The 19,708-nt window shown below is 45.1% G+C and overlaps 2 protein-coding genes across 2 annotated transcripts in view; both read left to right on the top strand.

The window, feature by feature from the left end:
• Positions 1 to 166, top strand: part of LOC308323432 (MAGUK p55 subfamily member 3-like) — a gene marked incomplete at its 3' end in the record, with an annotated part of 15,664 nt that extends 15,498 nt beyond the window's left edge. Inside the window, exon 13 of the mRNA XM_080775163.1 lies at positions 36 to 166. Coding sequence (XP_080631289.1) covers positions 36 to 166 — 131 coding nt within the window. The remainder of the gene's footprint in view (positions 1 to 35) is intronic.
• A 6,483-nt stretch (positions 167 to 6,649) lies between these two features.
• On the top strand, positions 6,650 to 19,458 carry LOC308323660 (MAGUK p55 subfamily member 3-like; the record flags this gene model as incomplete). The annotated part of the gene is made up of 20 exons (XM_080775427.1): positions 6,650 to 6,686; positions 6,823 to 6,941; positions 7,352 to 7,429; positions 7,873 to 7,953; positions 8,197 to 8,334; positions 8,444 to 8,525; positions 10,190 to 10,275; positions 10,865 to 10,939; positions 11,428 to 11,526; positions 11,947 to 12,044; positions 12,633 to 12,697; positions 13,786 to 13,806; positions 14,458 to 14,499; positions 16,500 to 16,565; positions 17,711 to 17,866; positions 18,266 to 18,346; positions 18,450 to 18,543; positions 18,621 to 18,729; positions 18,968 to 19,096; positions 19,228 to 19,458. 20 exons carry the CDS (start codon positions 6,650 to 6,652, stop codon positions 19,405 to 19,407), a joined length of 1,836 nt encoding a protein of 611 aa, XP_080631553.1. The 3' UTR covers positions 19,408 to 19,458.
• Positions 19,459 to 19,708: the final 250 nt, after the last annotated feature.

Here is a 19,708-nt window from a genome sequence, read left to right as displayed (position 1 = left end):
GCGGGACGTCTCTTGGGTTTATGTTTACCCCAAAGCCCAGCAGAGCTCCTGCTGCAGCCCCACGTGGGAGTCTGGGAGTGTCTTTGTGCTGCAGGACTTATTGATGATGTTGGTAGAAAGTGGTTTTTCGGTCCGTGGGAGTGCGTTTGTCCGCTGTGATCGCTGAGTGTTTGCATCACGGCACTTTGATGGACTCTTTATGAACCATGGGGTCTCTCTCTCTCTCTCTCTCTCTCTCTCTCTCTCTCTCTCTACAGATGTCTGGCGAACTGCATGTGTGCCTCACACAAACACTGAAACACACCCACGCGCGCACGCACACACACACGCACGCACGCACTGCACACACACACACACACACACACACACACACACACACACACACACACACACACACACACACACACACACACACACACACACACACACACACACACACACACACACACACACACACACACACACACACACACACACACACACACACACACACACACACACACACACACACACACACACACACACACACACACACACACACACACACACACACACACACACACACACACACACACACACACACACACACACACACACACACACACACACACACACACACACACACACACACACACACACACACACACACACACACACACACACACACACACACACACACACACACACACACACACACACACACACACACACACACACACACACACACACACACACACACACACACACACACACACACACACACACACACACACACACACACACACACACACACACACACACACACACACACACACACACACACTTAAAATCTTAACTCTTAACTTTAACCAATCCAGTTACTTTTACTGGTGCAGGTGCTGAACATGGATCAGATTGTAAATACAACAATTTATTTATTTTACACACACACACACACACACAGTTAAAATCTTAACTCTTAATTTTAACCAATCCAGTTACTTTTACTGGTGCAGGTGCTGAACATGGATCAGATTGTAAATACCACAATTTATTTATTTTACTGCATTTTTTAAATCATTCTTAACCTTTAAATAAATTAAATTCATTCTTTCAATGCACTTGATGGCCTTCCTGCCCTGGGCTGGCATTTGGCCTAATTGTGCACTCAACAAAGACCATATGGCCTTGCCCCCCTAAAATGTCAAAGGCTGGCGTGCTTTTATGTTCGTCGATCATGTCTTTCTTGCATATTGACATACACAATAACACATACAAATGTACAAACGTGCATATACAGTACAATACACACACACACACACACACACACACACACACACGCACGCGCGTGTGCGTGCGTGCATTTAATGCTGCATGCGTTCACGAGGGCAGATGCAAAAGATGCAATGCTACAAATACGTAAGTATTTGTAGCTGTTGTAGCTTTTGCAGCAGCTACAAATGTTGGATGCATCTTTGCCTCTTCATGTCGCTGGCTGGCATTGACAAATTTGACAATGAACTGTATCTTTGCATCTGCCCGTGTGAAGTGAACACACCATTAGGGGTCTGTATCAGCATCTGTATCGACTGTCTGAATGTGTGTGATGCATTCAAACCTTTGAAGGTCTGAACTTGCTATACTGTATGTCCTGTGATGGCACAGATCTGTGCATGAAATCCAAAGTGACAGCAACAACAGCAACAACAGCAGCAGCAGCAGAAAGAGAGAGAGGAAGGATGCAGCTCTAGCACTGTTAAGTGGCAGCTGTCTCTGTCTCTGCCTATTCTATGTGGGAACGTACAGTATCAAGGATAGACTCTGGGTGGTATTGAAACTCTTGGCAGTGTATCTTGATAGATATCAGAAAACCTCCAGGAATAATGGGTCTGTCGATATCTGTGTGTGCGTGCGTGCCACGTGTGTATGGAAGTGTGTGGATGGAGAGAAGAAAGGGTATAGAAGCTGAAAAGGGAAAGAAACGATTCAAGTAAAGCGATAGGTATGTGTAATTGAGAGGTCTAGAGCCTGGATGTGACACACTGTATATATATTCATGTGCAATTATGAACTATTAACTTGGACATGACTTCTTTAGAACAAAGGGTCACATAGTAAGGGCCAGAACTAGCGGCGCACTGACCTCAAGCTGCATGAATTATGTTTGGATGGACGCTTGTTTGTGGAGCCTTTTGCGTGACCACAGCTTGCCAGCCGAGGCATGGTATCTGTATGATCTCCAGCTAAGCTCTTTAACTGGATTCAAGGGGAATTCAACGTGTCATTTCCGGTGACATCAACCAGTCACATTAGGAACAAAACTCAACAAAAACTTTGACTGTCACTGAATTTTGATTCGGTGAACAGCCCGTGTTAGGTGATTTTATCTGATTATGTGGTGAAGGTGAGACAGCAGGGAATCTGGGTGCAGATTCGCTCTGTAGCTTTTCTTTACTGTACTTTTATAGCTTTTCCTGGTACCTCACTTCCTGGAAGCATTGCTATTTGCTAACATGCTATTTCCCCCCACAGCTCCACCTATGATCAAACCTTGTCAACAGAAATTGAATGACGGTGATGGTTTAACTACACAAAACAAAACATATTTTCCGTACACTACATTTCAGGGTTAAATATTCAACCATGTATTCCCTTGTTATCACCCATTATGTATCTATACTATACCAATAGGGCAGGAAATATACAATTCTTCACACATTTATGTGGCAGTCAGTGTCGCAGCACTAACACACTATTCTATCGATTATTAGACTTTCCCCCAGATAAATGCAGAGCCTGGGATACGGCCATTGTAAAGTGTTACCCTCAACCATGCACTCCAGTCCTTCCCTCTCCCCATGTAGCCCCCGTGAGAGCTGAGGTGTACAAAGAAAGAATGATTGTCTGTCACGTTCTCCCAAATCTGATGACCTCACCACATGGCTCTGAGAGCAGCCCTATATGAATGATCATTCTACATCCTACCTTCCTGAATTTCCTTTCTGTAGAGGTGGGAGGTGGCGCACTGAATCTCTTTAAAAGCACTTCAGCACATTCTTTACCGGATTCATTGAAATTATTAAAGGGCCACTTCACCCCTTTTGCAACCAGATCTTATTTGAATGATGGTCGGGAGACAAGAAACACTTTCCTGGGGGTTTTTATGTGGGTAATATGTGGTTTTTAGATCATATTTTAGTGTCCATGGACTCCATGATGTCATGGACACTGGTCTCATAATACTTCCTGGACTACATGTTGTCTCAGTAAGACAGCCCTCCCCCTATCCACAAGGAGGAGCAGTGCACCAAAGCATTACGGGGAATTGTAGTCCAGGAAGGAAGTGAGCCCAGTGTCCATGACATCATGGAGTCCATAGACACTTTGAAATACTGGAATATCTATAAAAACACAAATTACCCACATACAAAACCCCCAGGAAAGTGTTTCTTGTCTCCCAGACATAATTAAAATAAGATATGGTTGCAAAAGGGGTGAAGTGGCCCTTTAGGCTAAATTAGCTGTGTGCAAATTTATTTCATAATGGCACAATTTAATTCTCCTGATAAATCATGTCTTTTTTTCTACACTTGGCCGTCTCAGAAAAAAAAATCTGAGTGTGTGTGTCCTCCTTACTGCGCTGCACCTCATCGTGGTAAACCCCAACCCTTCACATCATGTCATTACTGTCACTCTGTTCTTTGAACATTATTACAGAGGGATACATTAAACTTTTATCCATCCCTTTATTCTCCACATCCAAGTGTGGAGTATAATAAAAATGGACCCCTAAGGGTAATGTTTTACACTCTGGATTAAGGGACCCTTTTCTCTCTACAGCCAATTATGTGATAATATGGTCTTTGAATGCGAGATTGTTGATTTCTTGTTTTCAACAATGCATTAATAATGTAATATGTTTTTAAAGTAATATGTGGATGGCACAAAATCCCTGCTATTGTGCCGATTCCCCCTGAGAATAAAGACACCGGTGCCTCCGGTGTTCTGTGCCCTCAACAAACAAGAAAGAGATGCTTCTTACCTTCATCCCTCCCAACCTATTCCTGTCATTCCTCTCCCCACTCTCACCCCTTCCACTGTCATATTCTCTCTGTTCATTATTTATGAGTGTCGCTGTCTGTGTTAATCCTATCCTAGTTATATACCTCAAAGCATATGGGTATATATGTTCGAAAATTAGGCTTTAGACAAAAACAGCTCTGCTCACCAGGCGGGATCATGTGCAGAAGCAATAGCTCTAGTGAAATTGTTTAGCTATAGCATACTGTACAATGTGGGGTGCCCAGAAGGTAGATCGCGATCTACCAGTAGATCACAAAGGCTTTGCAGGTAGACCACATGACATGGCCCAAAATATATATATCATTAAAAAAAACTCCTCATAATAGGTGTTGATGAACCAGACGTGATACATGAACCAACCATGCGTCGTGGCGAGATCAGAGTCTCGTGACTGATGGTGACAAAGATCTTGAGTGCAGTATAGGTTACGCCCAGTGCTGGTGATGTAGGTCTCTATCTATGCTATCTTCAAGGTCAGCTTTGTTTCACAGTAAGCTGGCAGAAACAACAATACAAGTTATATCTAGACATATTGAGGTTGAGTATTCAGTCTCTACTCTGTCCTCATTTCACTGGTACAGTATGCAAAGTGTTGCATACTATTACTGTATAGTTGACAATACATGAAACCAGTAAGATGCCTGAGGGCGAGAGTCGCGCGCACTGGCCATACAGTACATGGAGCGCATCTTGAGTGTACACAGGGTGTGATGAGGTCCAGATCAAGATAATGGAATGTCAGAACAGGTAAGCTCCAGATCTCTTTGGCATGGGATGAACTTTGACCAATACATCACAATCACCTGGGCAGTGGGCACCATATGCCCGGGAGCCCAAAGCATGGCGTGTCAAGTCAATGTGATAAATAGTACCAGTACCATAGTGTTCCCATACACACACACACACACACAACCACCACACCTTAAATAATACATTCCACACACACACACACGCACATACACACACAGACAACATAACACAGCACAGCACAACCCAGCACGGGGGCATGCGTTAGTCCGACATCCTGTTACTCCGACTATACGTGGCTGATGTCACGTGATGTCACGGTGACCTGGGGGCTTGCCTGGGGTGAGCGACGGGGATTTGAGTTAGGTGACGTGACAGAGATTGTGGGTTATAGGTGTCAAAAACGCAAATGCATAACTCCCGAACCACAGCTCCATGACAGCTACAATGCCACCTCAGGATTACAGTGGATGCACATTATGTGCCTCTGACAATCTTAAATAATATGGCATGATGATTACCAGCTTGTCTATCTGGTGTATTCGATTACTATAGTGCCGTTTGGCTAGGCTATAGAGCGCCGCAGTCCCGCCCCCTCGAGAGACCCGGAAAAGAAATCCCCGTTCATTTTCCTCATAGACTTTTCAGAAAGTATTTATTTAAAGACGTTTACGCCGCGAACACAATCATGACAACAAACACAATTTTTTTGGGCTGAACAAATTACACCTTTTTTGTTGTTTTTCTTCTTTGTAATTATTTGTTTGGTCCAAAATATTGTGTTTGTTGTCATGATTTGTCACGACAAGAGTTGGCTTTGTACGATGCTTATAAGGTCTTCAAATAAATACGTTTTGAAATGTCTATATGGGAAAAATGCATTGGGAACTATTTCTTGGGCATGGCGGCGTCATGAAAGGGGGCGGGACTGCGACGCTCTATACACTGCCCACTAGGATTAGTGGGAATGCCACAGGTATTTCCTCAAGGACAGGAAGGATGGGAGGTTTAAAGAGAAATGACCGCAGTATTGATCGGTATGGCCTGGGAAATGTCTGTCTCCATGGTTTCCTGGGCTACCTCAGGAGGAGTCGTCTGGGGGAACTATAGGATGGGGGTTTATGCTGATGTAGCGAATGGGAATCAGACTGTGTGTATAGTCAGATATTGATGCTGTCCATTCCTTGCTTGAGTGTAGTCTTGTCAATTAGTTTACATATTACAGTTAACATATTCTTTCTGGATGGAGAAAGTTTGTTTCATCAGTATCTGCAGTAGTTATTATCTCTCCCCAGCAGACACAGAGGAAATGTGTTTTGTATAATGTAATGCCTACGCACTTCTTGTTTCTTGAAACACATGTGCTGAACCCCCCCGAAGCATTGCTATGCCCGGGAGCCCACAGCATGGCGTGTCAAGTCAATGTGATAAATAGTACCAGCACCAGAGTGTTCCCATACACACACGCACACAACCACCTCACCTTAAATAATACATTCCACACACGCACATACACACACAGCACAGGCACAGCACAACCCAGCACGGGGGCATGCGTTAGTCCGACATCCTGTTACTCCGACTACGTGGGTTGGTTATGACTCACCCGTGTATGGGGCTCTAGGGTCGTCAGACTAGCGCTATACGCACTCGCAACACAACACAACACAACACTCACTGAAACCACCACACCTTAAATATTGCATTCCTACCTCATACCCAAAGAGTGGAAGGTCATTAGAGGTGAGTGGAAACAGCAGGTTGCTGTTCATCATCATGTCACATTGTGTGTCTCTCCCTCTTTCTCCAGCAGGCTTCCCCCGGCCCGCCTCACTGACCCATGAAAGAAGCCATGCCGGTCCTGACAGCAGGCACGGGTGAGATGAATTAGCACACAGATGCTACTGCATGGGCACACATCATGCACAGTGTAGACATGCATACACCTTCAGGCTCACCGTGTACCATCTGTTGTTTTGGCTCTCCTCTCCTCTCCTCTCCTCTCCTCTCCAGGGCTGCATGAGACATTGGCCCTGCTGACCTCCCAGCTGCGTCCTGATGCTAATCACAAGGAGGACATGGTGTTCCTCAAGGATGTCTTCAGTGAGAGGAGTCTGGGCTACCTAATGAAGGTAAGTGAACCAGTGGATTAGGCAACATCGCCTTGTTCTCTTTCTCTTACATGTGCACATTCCGTTAAGTCATGTGATACAGACTAGAATAATAATGCTAAGAGTTACCCAATCCAATGCATTGACCCAGTGATGCCAATGGGGTCCAGACCAAGTGTCAGTATGTGATTGAGAATGGGTTGAAAGAACTAAAGAACATAACATCACTGTCCCGGGTACAAAACGGGGTCCGTACGCTTTTCCCGACCTGCCAATAGAAATTCCTGAAACGCAGCACATTGTGATTAACTTTTTTCATACATGTTGTATAAGTATAGGGCATTCATTTACAAATAAACATAAAACGTGGGGTCTGAGAGCTCTGATTTGGGATTCAATACATGACAGGCCTCTCCTCCTGTGTTGTGTAGATCCATGAGAAACTGAGACAGTATGAGAGACAGAGCCCAACGCCCGTCCTCCACAGTGCCTCTTCGCTGGCTGAAGATGTAAGTTCAAAGCATGCACGCACACACACACACACACACACACACACGCACACACACACACACACACACACACAAGCAGAAATATATATGCATACACTAAATCACTGTCTCGGTGCATCACAGTGAGTTAGCTAGACAGGGAAGCAATGCCGGTATCAATTTTTATGTTATAAATGTGCCGAGTCATCCCGATGCTCATCTAATGAGACTCCACATCCTGCCTCACCCTCTCTCACTCATACCAGTTAGCAGCGGGGAAAAATGCTGACCTTAGCTTCGGGGCTACTTATTCTCCTCTACCGTTTGCATACATGTTTGTGTGAGCGTGTGCGCATACGTGCGCAGAATTACGATAACCTGCGGTGTGCAGGACAGCTCGTCTCGGACACACGCAGGTTCACACCAGGACAGGGTGTGATTCAATTCTGTGTTGCCATTGGCAGGTTGCAGAAGAACTACAGAGTGGACCAATGAGCACAGACGAGAAGGAACTCCTGCATCTGCTGACATCGCCACATCTCAAGGTAAACTATACTATAGTCCATTTTTATTTTAGATTTAAATAATATTCTCTAAAATAGGACATTATTTAATATTGATGCAACACGTCATACAATGAACAAAGCATAAATCACAGTATAAATCAGGTTAAGCGTCACTGACTGCCATTGATCAGGACGGCGATTCTTATATTTGGGTACAATGGCATAAATGAGCAATGTAATGTCAGTATACTTACTGTGTTTCTCTTTCTCCTGTCTGACCAGGCTGTCCTCTCAGTGCATGACACAGTCGCCCAGAAGAACTTTGACCCTGTACTCCCCCCACTGCCGGAGGACTTTGAGGACGAGCTGGAGGAAGAGTCTGTGAAGATCGTCAGGCTGGTGAAGAACAAGGAGCCTCTGGTGAGTGCTGACAGACAGCAGGGTGAACTAGACGCACAGGAGAGGCTATATATATATATATATGGGACGAGGGACTGGGCCATTGTTCTAATCTTTCTCTGTGTTCCAGGGAGCCACCATTAGACGGGATGACGCCACCGGGTCAGTGATTGTGGCCCGCATCATGAGGGGTGGCGCTGCAGACCGAAGTGGTAAGACACACTTTATACCCTCTGTCTGTCTGCCTTTTGTCTTCCTTATAGTGTCTGTGAAGTTGGCCGAGTGACAGAATCCAGCCATACCATTTAGGGTGTTTTAAGAAAAGGCCTCGAACAAAACAAAACACTAAAGACTAAACGTACAAACTTTAACTTGAGAAACCGTGCTAGGCTATAAACCCTGCAATGACGGGCCCCCTAGCAGCTCTCCCTGGGTGTTACCTTCTGGTTGCCTCAAGCCAAACTGAACTACCCCCTGCCCCTGCCCCTGCAGGGCAAGAGATGCCAGGTTTTTTAGTCTGTCTGAGATGTTTTGGCTCCATTTCATAAAAAGTACCCATTTTATATTATTTAATCACATTATTTAAGCCCTATTCAAAGAAATTCAACAGTAGCCGACAAACACGACTAGAGATGCAAAATGTCACCTATGACATGCCCTAAATAGAAATGCCAGGTTTAAGTTTTTACAAATCAGGACAATCCACTGCATAATTGCACATACCTCAAAAAAGTAAAATATAAATGGGCCAAACCGATATACACAGGCTATACAGAGAGCTACCTGATACTAGATCTCTGGTCCCAAATTGTTCGTGTCTGGTCAGTCACAGTTCATGTACTTATATGGCTTATGTGGGTTCAGGCTTTACATGTTCCAAGCCGTTTTCATAAATTGGAAAAGTAGCCTATAAATTAAGACTTGTGTTGACGAATAACCAATCCTACATACAATTCATACAATATTTAGTGAAGAGAGGGCTGCTGTCAATTAGGGGAGAATTGTTTAGAAGAATGTCAGCCTGTAATCAGTTCAGGCTTAAAAATGGCATTGAGGTGCGGTCTTGGGTCTGGTACAGAATATTGTTGTACTTGTCGGGCCTTGTCGGGTTCAACTTTTTAGACTTGATTCAAGCGCTGGGCGGCTAGTGTTTCTTTCTGCAGCTAATGCAGACAAATGTGTTGAATGGCTCATGAAACCCAAAGCCTTCTGCATGCTGGGCTCAGCCCCCAGAGAGCCAATCACATATCACACACTCAGCAAAGAGCTGTTCATGCATGTTACCATGGAAATAGCAACCACACATACAGTAGGGACTCTGTGTGTGTGTGTGTGTGTGTGTGTGTGTGTGCATACTGTATGTGTTAATGCAGATTACAACCACGTATACTAGGAATGTAAACCGATGGCCCCATTCATTAATCATTTATGACATTGCCCTATCTGATTTGTTGCTGCACAAAATCAGGTTGTGATGTTCGGTGTGCAGAAATAGACCTTCTGCCAGCCTGCGAATACATTACATTTAGAATGATCTACCTATACTGTTTATATATATCTTGTGTGTACTGTATGTGTCTGCACAATGCATGGTGTGTCTTTGACTAAAGGCCCCCTGCTGAGGGAAAAGCTATTGATTTCTCCTCCCGCTGGTCTTCTGTTGTTACGACTGCTGTGGGGGAGAGAACAGCTGATTCCCCAACAACAGCATTGATGTCCTAACATGACTGACTGACTGACACAACACCCCACAACGTCTGTCAGCGATGTTTTCACCACACTGTGTGAGAATGTAGGCTGCTACATCTCCACAGTATCTCAAACCCAATTTAAAATAGTCATATGACAGAGGTCATAATCTTTTCCTCGTCTCCAGGTCTGGTGCACGTTGGAGATGAGCTAAGGGAGGTCAACGGCATCTCCATAATCCACAAGAGACCTGATGAGATCAGTCAGCTCCTGGTGAGAGAAACTGCTGCTGTTGAACCATTAAGGCACACTGAGGTGGTTAAGGGCATGATTAGGCATACTGTACATATTTAATGTATACAACTGCAATATTAAAGTATATGTGCTGAAGTCCTATACTTAAGGATACTTGCCAGATACCGTCTTCAGGATTTGAATACCTGCCTCAACATCACAACAGTTTTAACAATATACACTGTGTTGTACATGAATAGCTAAAATTGTACGGTAATTGCACAAGCTCACACGTCGCATTGCAAAGCGTTGTGAGCTTTTAGATATTTTTTTTGCTCCATTTTCACCTATTATAACATGCACAGATGCCATGGTTAATATCATAATGGGATAGCCAAGAGGATTACTAAAACCATGAATTAGTCGAGTGTTTGTTTTTTTTAGGATCACGACAGAGGGTAATGAGCACTTAAGATATTCAACTGATTTAATATTCAATTAGCATGGGCTGGAATGACATTTAAATCCCATTTTAGCATGTAATTAAACTCAGCATGTTTAATACGCTATCCAATACAATTACTACTCTCAACTGAACTGTGTACTGTGTGTACGGCCTGTGATCTAGTCCCAGTCTCAGGGTTCCATCACGCTCAAGATAATCCCTGCAATTAAAGAGGAGGACCGACTTAAGGAGAGCAAGGTGAGATGTCGTGTGAAGGAGGGTTCAGTACTCATTTGAAATTTAAATAAATAGTTGCACAATCCCAGCATCCCTCCCAATTTTCATTATCGTGAGAACGATGGCTTTTGCATTGCAACTTTTCAGGACTAGAAAGCCTGCAGTTTTTATTAGCTTGTATTCCCCATCGATGTCGTCACTGAAAGACGGTTTCTGAACTGCCCACAGCCCTCCTATGAGACACAGACAGAGTAGAAGAAAATTGCACCATTTTTTCATGATTATTAGTGAGGACCTAGTATATGAAGATAGGTTGAAAAGTGGTGAAGTGGTCCTTTAATATCTGTTTTTAATAGAAACAATTTTGACGATCATGACAATCATTCCAAATAATTGCGATTATCTCAAATAACTGTTATTATGTAATACTTGTGACAGGCCTAGGGAGTATAGGGAGATCTTCCATCCCTCCTGGTGACAGTTTAATTCTATTTGGTATGTGAGGACAGGTGCACATGAGGGCCTTGTTCGACTACACCCCAGCAGAGGACAAGGCCACGCCCTGCCAGGAGGCGGGGCTTCCCTTCAAACGAGGAGACATACTGCAGGTCAGTGGTGGACAGTAGCGAACTACGTTTACTTTTACTGCGACATTTCTATGCACGATATTATCGGTATAGCGTATCGAAATCGGCCATGAAAATGCCATGTCGGTATCGAATCGGTCTCAAAATAATCCTGGTTATTTTCGCCGATATTGATGACGCAATGGTAGTGTGACGTGGTTAGCTTTGCACTTGCAGAGCAGCCAGTCTGCCTGTCTCTGTGTCTATTAAGAGCGTCAGGCACTGTTAATGGGGAATTGGGCAAATACCAGCAAAACAAAAATTTAAGGTTTCAGCAATGAGTTCAATATAAACACAATATGTAATTCATCAGTATCGGCCGATATGACCCTGCAAATAAACGAAGATCGGATATCAGTCATAATTTAATTTAAAACTTTTGAATACTTGCCCCTGCTGCAGGTTGTGACCCAAGACGACCCCACCTGGTGGCAGGCCAAGCGGGTGGGAGACAGCAACCTCCGGGCTGGACTCATCCCCTCCAAACACTTCCAGGAGAGGTGAGGCTGGCCGGGGGCCGCATCATCACTATAGAGGAGCATGTCATGTGATTGTTGTAAATATGACACACAGGAATGCAGTAAAATGTTCAATGGGAAATAATTTCTGATGTATAAACACATCTGCGTGCGGGATTGAATGGTTCGAGGCAAAACATTTCGCATGATATTTTTTATCTGAGATTTGCCGAGCTGTAATCTGTTAATCCATATTCATGTGCTGCACTTTCTGGAGGTCAACTATGATTAGATTAAGTATTAGAGCAGGCTGGAAATGTAAATCTGAACAGCGTTGAATCTCTGTTGGATTAATAATAACAGAGGAACACAAGTCCAAGCCAGGAATAGTGAAAGTCTGAAATACTGACAACTGGCTTTGTAGGTATAAATAGCGTTGGATACAAATAACATTAAACAAAAAAGAGCCTAAGAGAAAAGAAAAATCTTGCTCAACAGATAAGACAGTTTCAGACATATACCATTTTGTTCCTCCTCTCTCCACTGTACATCTCTCTCATGATCCTCTCTTTTTTTCTTCTGCTGCTGTCGTTTCTGGGACCCTTCTTCTTCCGCTGTTAATTTGCCCAGACGACTGGCCTACAGGATAAAAATGGGCACACTCCCAAACCTCAAATCCCCTAAAAAGACTGTCTGTAAGTTCCCCTCTCTCTCTCTCTCTCTCTCTGTCTGTCTCTCTTTCTCCCCCTCCCTCTCCACACCGATTTCCACAGCTCGTATAGTTCATTTTCATTCCACTACATTATCCAGTAAAGGCTCATTCTCTATAGCTGCATTTTAACCGCAATATATTCACCCGCGATGAATGACTCTTTTTTCACTTGTGGATAAAAGAAACGTGGGTTTGTCACCATCGTTGCATAATAATATCTAAGCTAGACGATTGTTGTTGTTTTCATTGACTTTTGTGACCTTTTTGTCCTGGTAATTGGCTTTCTCAGAGGAATTCATTGTCCATTCTACACATGCCTGCCATGTTTTTAAAAACAATGAGAGAGAGAGAGAGAGAGAGAGAGAGACAGAGATCATAGAGACAAAGACATAAATTAAAGGGAGGGAGGGATCACAGACATGAATTAATCTCTTTCATGTCTCGTCCATCTGTGAATGCAGTGCAGCCAGACGCCACAGACACTCATCCACCAGCCCACTGAACAATGGCTTAACAATGCACTGAGCTCGCTCACTTTACTCACCACGCACAGCAGCACACACACACACACACACACAGAGGCTATGTGTGAGTGAGTGGAAGTAGCCAGGTGAGTGGGGTAATGGTGAGTGATGGTGTCTCTTTGCGGTGCATAATCTGCAGCCGATCCGATTAGTCCTGAGCCACAAGGGTAGACAACAAGGGCTTAGTGATATGTCAGCTATAGCCCTGCAATACCCCACAGCACCCTGAGGGCACGCCTCTCCCTGCCTCTCTCTCTCTCTCTCTATTCCTCTTCTATGTGTCTTTGATCAATTCCCCTACTGGTGATGGATTAAAAAAAAACATTGCGTGGCCAATACATCCATATTATTAATTATATTCCTATATACTGTAGGCTACATTGTTGTACAATTGTGAAAATAGCAGGACGTTTGCCTATTTTCGCAGAATGAGAGAGACATGTCAATCCATGTCCTTCCTCGATACCAAATGATTGAACGGTGGTGTGTTTTGTTGTTTACCTTAAGTACTCTTTTCTCTGTCTCCTGAATGCATGCTGTTCATCAGATGACCAAGGATGTGACAAAGGTGGGTCGATGCTGTAGGACAGACACACACACACACACACACACACACACACACACACTTATAAAGAACACACATGAATACAGGTTAACTGTGAGCACAGATACCTTAGCTCGCACGCACGTGTGCGTGCGCATACACACACACACACACACACACACACACACACACACACACGATATACATACAGGAATGTAGTGTGGCGTTCACTCATCACGTCACCCTCATGCCAGTTACATTTATGACTAGCAAAACAACAGCAACATAGTATAGCATAGCACATTTTCCTTTTGTTTTAGACATGCAGACTATTTACAGTATAGCTTTCTCTAGGTGAGGGCCTGCAGGCTGCCACGCTCCTACAGAGCTTGGCAGAGGCCAGGCTGACGTTACAAATGTGATGTATGCCAGAGAGTCACCGTTCACAGATGAACCTCCTGAGAGGTTCCTCTCCTCTCCTGAATGAATGAAAAGGAAACACTGTTTGTGTCCATCTCTCCGTCATGGCTTCCTCAGTGGATGTGGTGTCTAACTGTGGGCCTCTATTAACACCTGCCTGCCCTGCTCATCCATCCGCCTGCTCGAGACCCGGCCCCTCCCATCCTCTGTACCAGGTTTCTTAACCTCTATTTTCCCTGCTTGCCTCCCTTACAGAGGACTGTGACAGTGAGGGCTATTTCAATGGACAGTACATAGGTGAGAGCATGCGCCGCCTCCTCTGCTTACTGTCTCTTGTCTCGCTGCAGTCTGGCTTTGCACTGGTTCACTCACGGGTCACCAGTATACAGACAGAGAGGGTTGGGGGGTAAAATGGCTGCCTTCTTGATGGTCCAGCTCTCGGGGGTGGGGGGGGAGGGTACCTACCTACTACTAACTACGGGATCAAGTGATCACAATTAGGTAATCGCTCAAACTTTTTTTAACATGAAGAATACACAGAAAGGCTTGGGATGTAGAGGGATTGGGGTGGTGTCCATAACATACAATATATATCAAAAGGTAATTAACACAGACCACACAACAAACACATTTTCTTATTATTATTATTATTATTATTGATAGAGACAAGACTATATATCTGTGATTGCACATTGTCCACAGCGCTGTTCATATCACACGGAAATGTAATGGGGCGAGATGTGTAGGAAGTATATGGTCTCTCACTTCTGCAGGTGCCAATAACTGCCGCCTCATCGGATCAGCTGCTTGCTACTATGATAGAGTGGTTGATTGGCACCACATCCAAATCACTATGGATGGCACATGCTATACAGTCACCTTTTATCCTCAACTCCATTCTAACCTTCCACTGACATCTCGTCCCTCGGCCTCCATCACCCTAATATTGATACACCCCCACCCCCCCTCCCCACATCCGCAGAACCCACTGAATGATGCTTAGCACAAGGAGAGATCTAAACACAGCTGGGGTAAACATATAAAATCAGTAAATCACCTGTGTGTGTGAAGTGAGGGTCACCCCTGTGGCTGCTACACATGACGTCACTGCTTAAAGCACACATCAAAAGTCCATATAGACTTGGTACCGGTTACACCAGACACGTGGATAGCACGGGCCCCGGATACGCATGCACTAAAAATAGGATCGGTTCTATTTATTTATGTGCATAATACGCGGCCCCACGGGCCACGTGCATGTATGTTGTCTCCCAGAGCCATCTAATAGAAGAGTTGTGATTGTTGTGATTGTTTTGAAAATGCCGCAAATTGCATTGCAGTGAACGAGAGCAAATCACAACTTACCCTGGGGGTCGTGACTTCGCCCTGAATACGCGTTGTCGTGTCAGTGTATAGAGACCGAACCGGAGCGTTAGCCATGCCCCCCTGCTAATTTAAATGGTAGTTGCTCAGTGGCGTTTTGAAGCACCCAGAAGACTGCCGGAAGTATAATTATAACTCAATGGCTCGAGCGAGCGGAAGATTAGCCTAGCCCCGGGCCCGGACCTAAAGTTTGAGGTCCAGGCTTACGCACGTCCACCGCCATGAAAGTGCTGCAATTACACATTTCGCCAGTAGGTAGTGGCAGCTTCAACGTTGGATAGCCTTACTGGGGGCTTGGGTTGTCCCCATTCAATAGAAGAGCCGCCATTGGACTGGCCCCAAGTGAACGCAGTTTGCTAACTCTGTCTTACTCTATGGCTCTGTTGTCTCCCAAATGGAGTCAGTGGAGCAAATCTGCGCACGCTTGCTTGCGGACATCACTTGCGCTCGGTGTATAGGCTCGGCCGTGACAAAAACAAGAAAAGAAGAACCTGACATATAGCCTGTATCCATATTGTGAATATGGTTGCAATTGGGAACAAATGTTTCCTCACAACACACCGACCCACCAGTCGTGTTTATGTTGCGAGCTTAGGCTTTCTAGAACTATAAAGCACTCACCCACTAGTCACCCTTCCCTGACTTCCATGCATCCTGCCCACTGAGCAGTGTTTGGATCCTCCTAAGCACCTCCCCCCCCCCACCCCACCGCCACACCGCAGCGCACCCCATGCATCTGACTGCCCCTGCTGCTGTGGCTGGTGCCCTCTCCTCCCTCCACTGCACCCCCCCATGAGGGAGCTAGCTGCTCCGTTGGATGTATTGCACACTCAACCAGGCACGTTTTGCTGCTCATTCACCCTTGTGTGGAGACGTGAGACTGGGTTGTGTGATGCTCTAACGCCCCTTAATAGTCTCTCCTAAGTGTAAAGCAGTGGCGCCCTCCTGTGGCCAGGTGTTTTCCTGGGAATTTTATTCAGGTACAGTGTCCCCTTATCCCCTAAGGGTAATAATAACACCACTGACAGAGGGAGGTGGACGGACAGCCCTGGTCATGGGAAAAAGCCCAGATTTGCATAGTCAGTCTATCACACTGACGTTTCCCAAACGCCATAGGCTGTCCTGTCTGCCCTGTCCTCAGGCCCACAGCCCCAAAGCAGCATGCGTTGTTTGCACCACATCCTGGACAATAACACACTGGAAACAGTTTTGAGGAGTTTATTAAAGGACCACTAAAATGGCACGATTCTTTTCTACTCAGTCTGTGTCTCAGAGGAGGGCTGTGGGCAGTTTAGAAACCGTCTTCCAGTGACATCATCATTAGGCAGATTTTTTTTTAAACAAGATTATTTTGCAAAAATGTTTAGATTTTCATTATCGTGAGAACGATGGCTTCAATTTTCGCATTGCAACTTATCAGAACTAGAAAGCCTGCAGTTTCTATTAGCTTGTATTCCTCATCGATGATGTCACTGGAAGACGGTTTCTGAACTGCCCACAGCCCTCCTATGAGACACAGACCGAGTAGAAGAAAATTACGCATTTTTTTCATGATTATTAGTGAGGACCTATTATATGAAGATGGGTTGAAAAGTGGTGAAGTGGTCCTTTAAGAATTAAGGCAAATTTCCAAATATGATTTTGGTTTAAAGCAGAGTGGGTTCAACTTTCCCATTTTATCGAGTCAGATCACTTCTGGTATTCCAATCAGGGCTGCCAAAGAAAAGCCTTGTGGGATATCAGCTGCATTCTGCCGATATCTTACAATATCCGGCAGTGCGTTTAAACTAGAGATAAGTCCGGTCTCAAACAAGCAAGGGTCACATTAGTCACACAGACAGTTAATGCATGACTATCATGGTTAGTTCAGCCTTTGACTGATGAAAAATGGCCTGTGAAAAGAAAGATTACACAATTATCTGTATTGACATTGAATAACGTTAAATGCATGATAATTTGAAACTAAACAAGCACTCTAACGATAATCTTCTGTAGCTAGACTTTACAGCATGATTAGAAGAGAGCACTTAACTGCAACTTTGCCATGTAATGTTATTTGATCCATTTTTATGGAAGACAAGGTTTGACCTTTGACACTGTACTCCTTTCCTTGGCCGTGCTGTAGCTGGTTTGAGAAGGAGTTTCCGGTTGAGTCGGAAGGACCGCCAGGGGTCTTCTAGCGAGGGCCTGGATCCCGGTGAGCCAGGTTTCATGACCTATGAAGAGGTGGCCCGCTACCAGCAGCGATCCAATGAGAGGCCTCGTCTGGTGGTTCTTATTGGTGAGACAAGATTTTGATGAATTGAACATGGTGGACCCTGTTGTAAACAAGTGTAATGCTTAATTGGGTCGTCCACTCACAGTTAACAGTCTTTGTATTGAGTTTGTGCTTGAAATGTACTGTAACTCTGCAAACTGTTAATAAATATTTCAATCAATCAATCAAGAGACTTTTCCTCATGTTATGATACTGACCCCTAGAGGAACGTAGGCTGTGTTGCAACAGTCTAGTCACTAGACTGTTTGCAACGCAGCACTAGACTCTAGTGGGCTAATGAATGTGAATGTTGGAGACATTGTGTGCAATTAGAGTTACTCTTTAGAGTTGCTATTATTTCTTACCGTTGTCCCGTCCATACCTCTTTATCCTACACCCACACACAACGACCACATTCCAAAGGTTCCCTCGGAGCGCGCATCAATGAACTGAAGCAGAAGGTGATAGCCGAGAACCCGCATCGCTATGCCGTGGCTGTACCACGTGAGTCATACTAAATGGACACAGACCACAGCTATACTGATGGAGCTACAGTACATCACACGGTGCACAGTTTCTTCACACTTTCCTATTGTGTGTCCCCCAGACACCACCAGGCCCAAGAAACCCCACGAGAAAGAGGGAGTGGAGTACCACTTTGTCACCAAACCGGCGTTTGACGCAGACGCTCTGAACAACAAGTGGGTTTCTATTCTATAGATACCAGTATTGTCGTTAGGTGACCCTGAACGGTTTGTATTAATGGATCTTGTTTCAGGTTCATAGAGCATGGGGAGTACAAGGACAACCAATATGGAACCAGCATAGAGGCGATCCGGTCTGTACAAGCCAAGAATAAGACATGCCTTGTGGATGTTCAGCCTGAGGTAGGGTTCATGTCCTACAGTATAGACTACATACTGCCAATAAGCCCATTGTTTTAATGCAAAGCCCTGGATATAATCCCAAGCTATTGTAACATGACATTTTACAGTCCCTATACAGACAGCATGCTGAGAGTGTTTGTTATATTGGTATTATACAAATTATCCTGGCCCTTTCCGTCTAACCCTTAATGCTTGTTGTGCTGTGGCCTCTATTGTCTGTGAACCAATCTTTACTCAGGCTCTGAAGAGACTGCGGACAGCAGAGTTCAAACCCTACGTAATATTCGTCAAACCACGCATTCCTGAGAGCAGACGTCGTCGCAGTGCTGCCACTGAGGGGGGAGGGGGCGAGCATGGACGCATCACCGTGAGTTGTTCTTTTTCTGTCGTCATGTTCTTTGTAAACACCTGCACACCAGCCTGTGCTCATCTATTGCGTGTGTTCGTGTCTTGTGTCTGAATAAACTATTTATCTGTCTACTTGTCATCCTGTAACAGGACGAGGACCTCCAGGAAATGCGTCAGTCAGCCATTCAGATTGACCAGCAGTATGGACACCTGGTGGACCGGGTCTTGATTAAGGAGGACTCCGCCAGTGCCTGCACAGAGCTACGAAGCATACTGGAGCGACTGGAGCGAGAGACCTTCTGGGTGCCCGTTAGCTGGGTGCGGTCCTAAAGCCAACGGCCCGGCCCAAACCTATACCCTGCATCTTCCAAATGAACCTCACAGCCCACCCAACTGTATTCGCGCCCTCCCAATCCTCTCTTGAAGCTGATCAGATACGCTGCAATTCCCCCCCCCCCCCCCCACACACACACACACACACACGGGACCTTTTGGAAAGCCTGGGCGAGTCAAGCCCAGCACTTACCCTCTGTGGAGTGACGTAGGACCCCACACAGGCAGCCATAAACTAAGGCATGAAGGGGAGAGGGTGATCGAAGCAAAGCCCTGAGGAATATCTCTGCATCTGGGG

The sequence above is a fragment of the Protomyctophum bolini genome (assembly GCF_963924005.1).
Source record: "Protomyctophum bolini genome assembly, chromosome: 11".
NCBI classification, from domain to species: domain Eukaryota; kingdom Metazoa; phylum Chordata; class Actinopteri; order Myctophiformes; family Myctophidae; genus Protomyctophum; species Protomyctophum bolini.
This window is presented reverse-complemented; position numbering and strand designations above follow the sequence as displayed.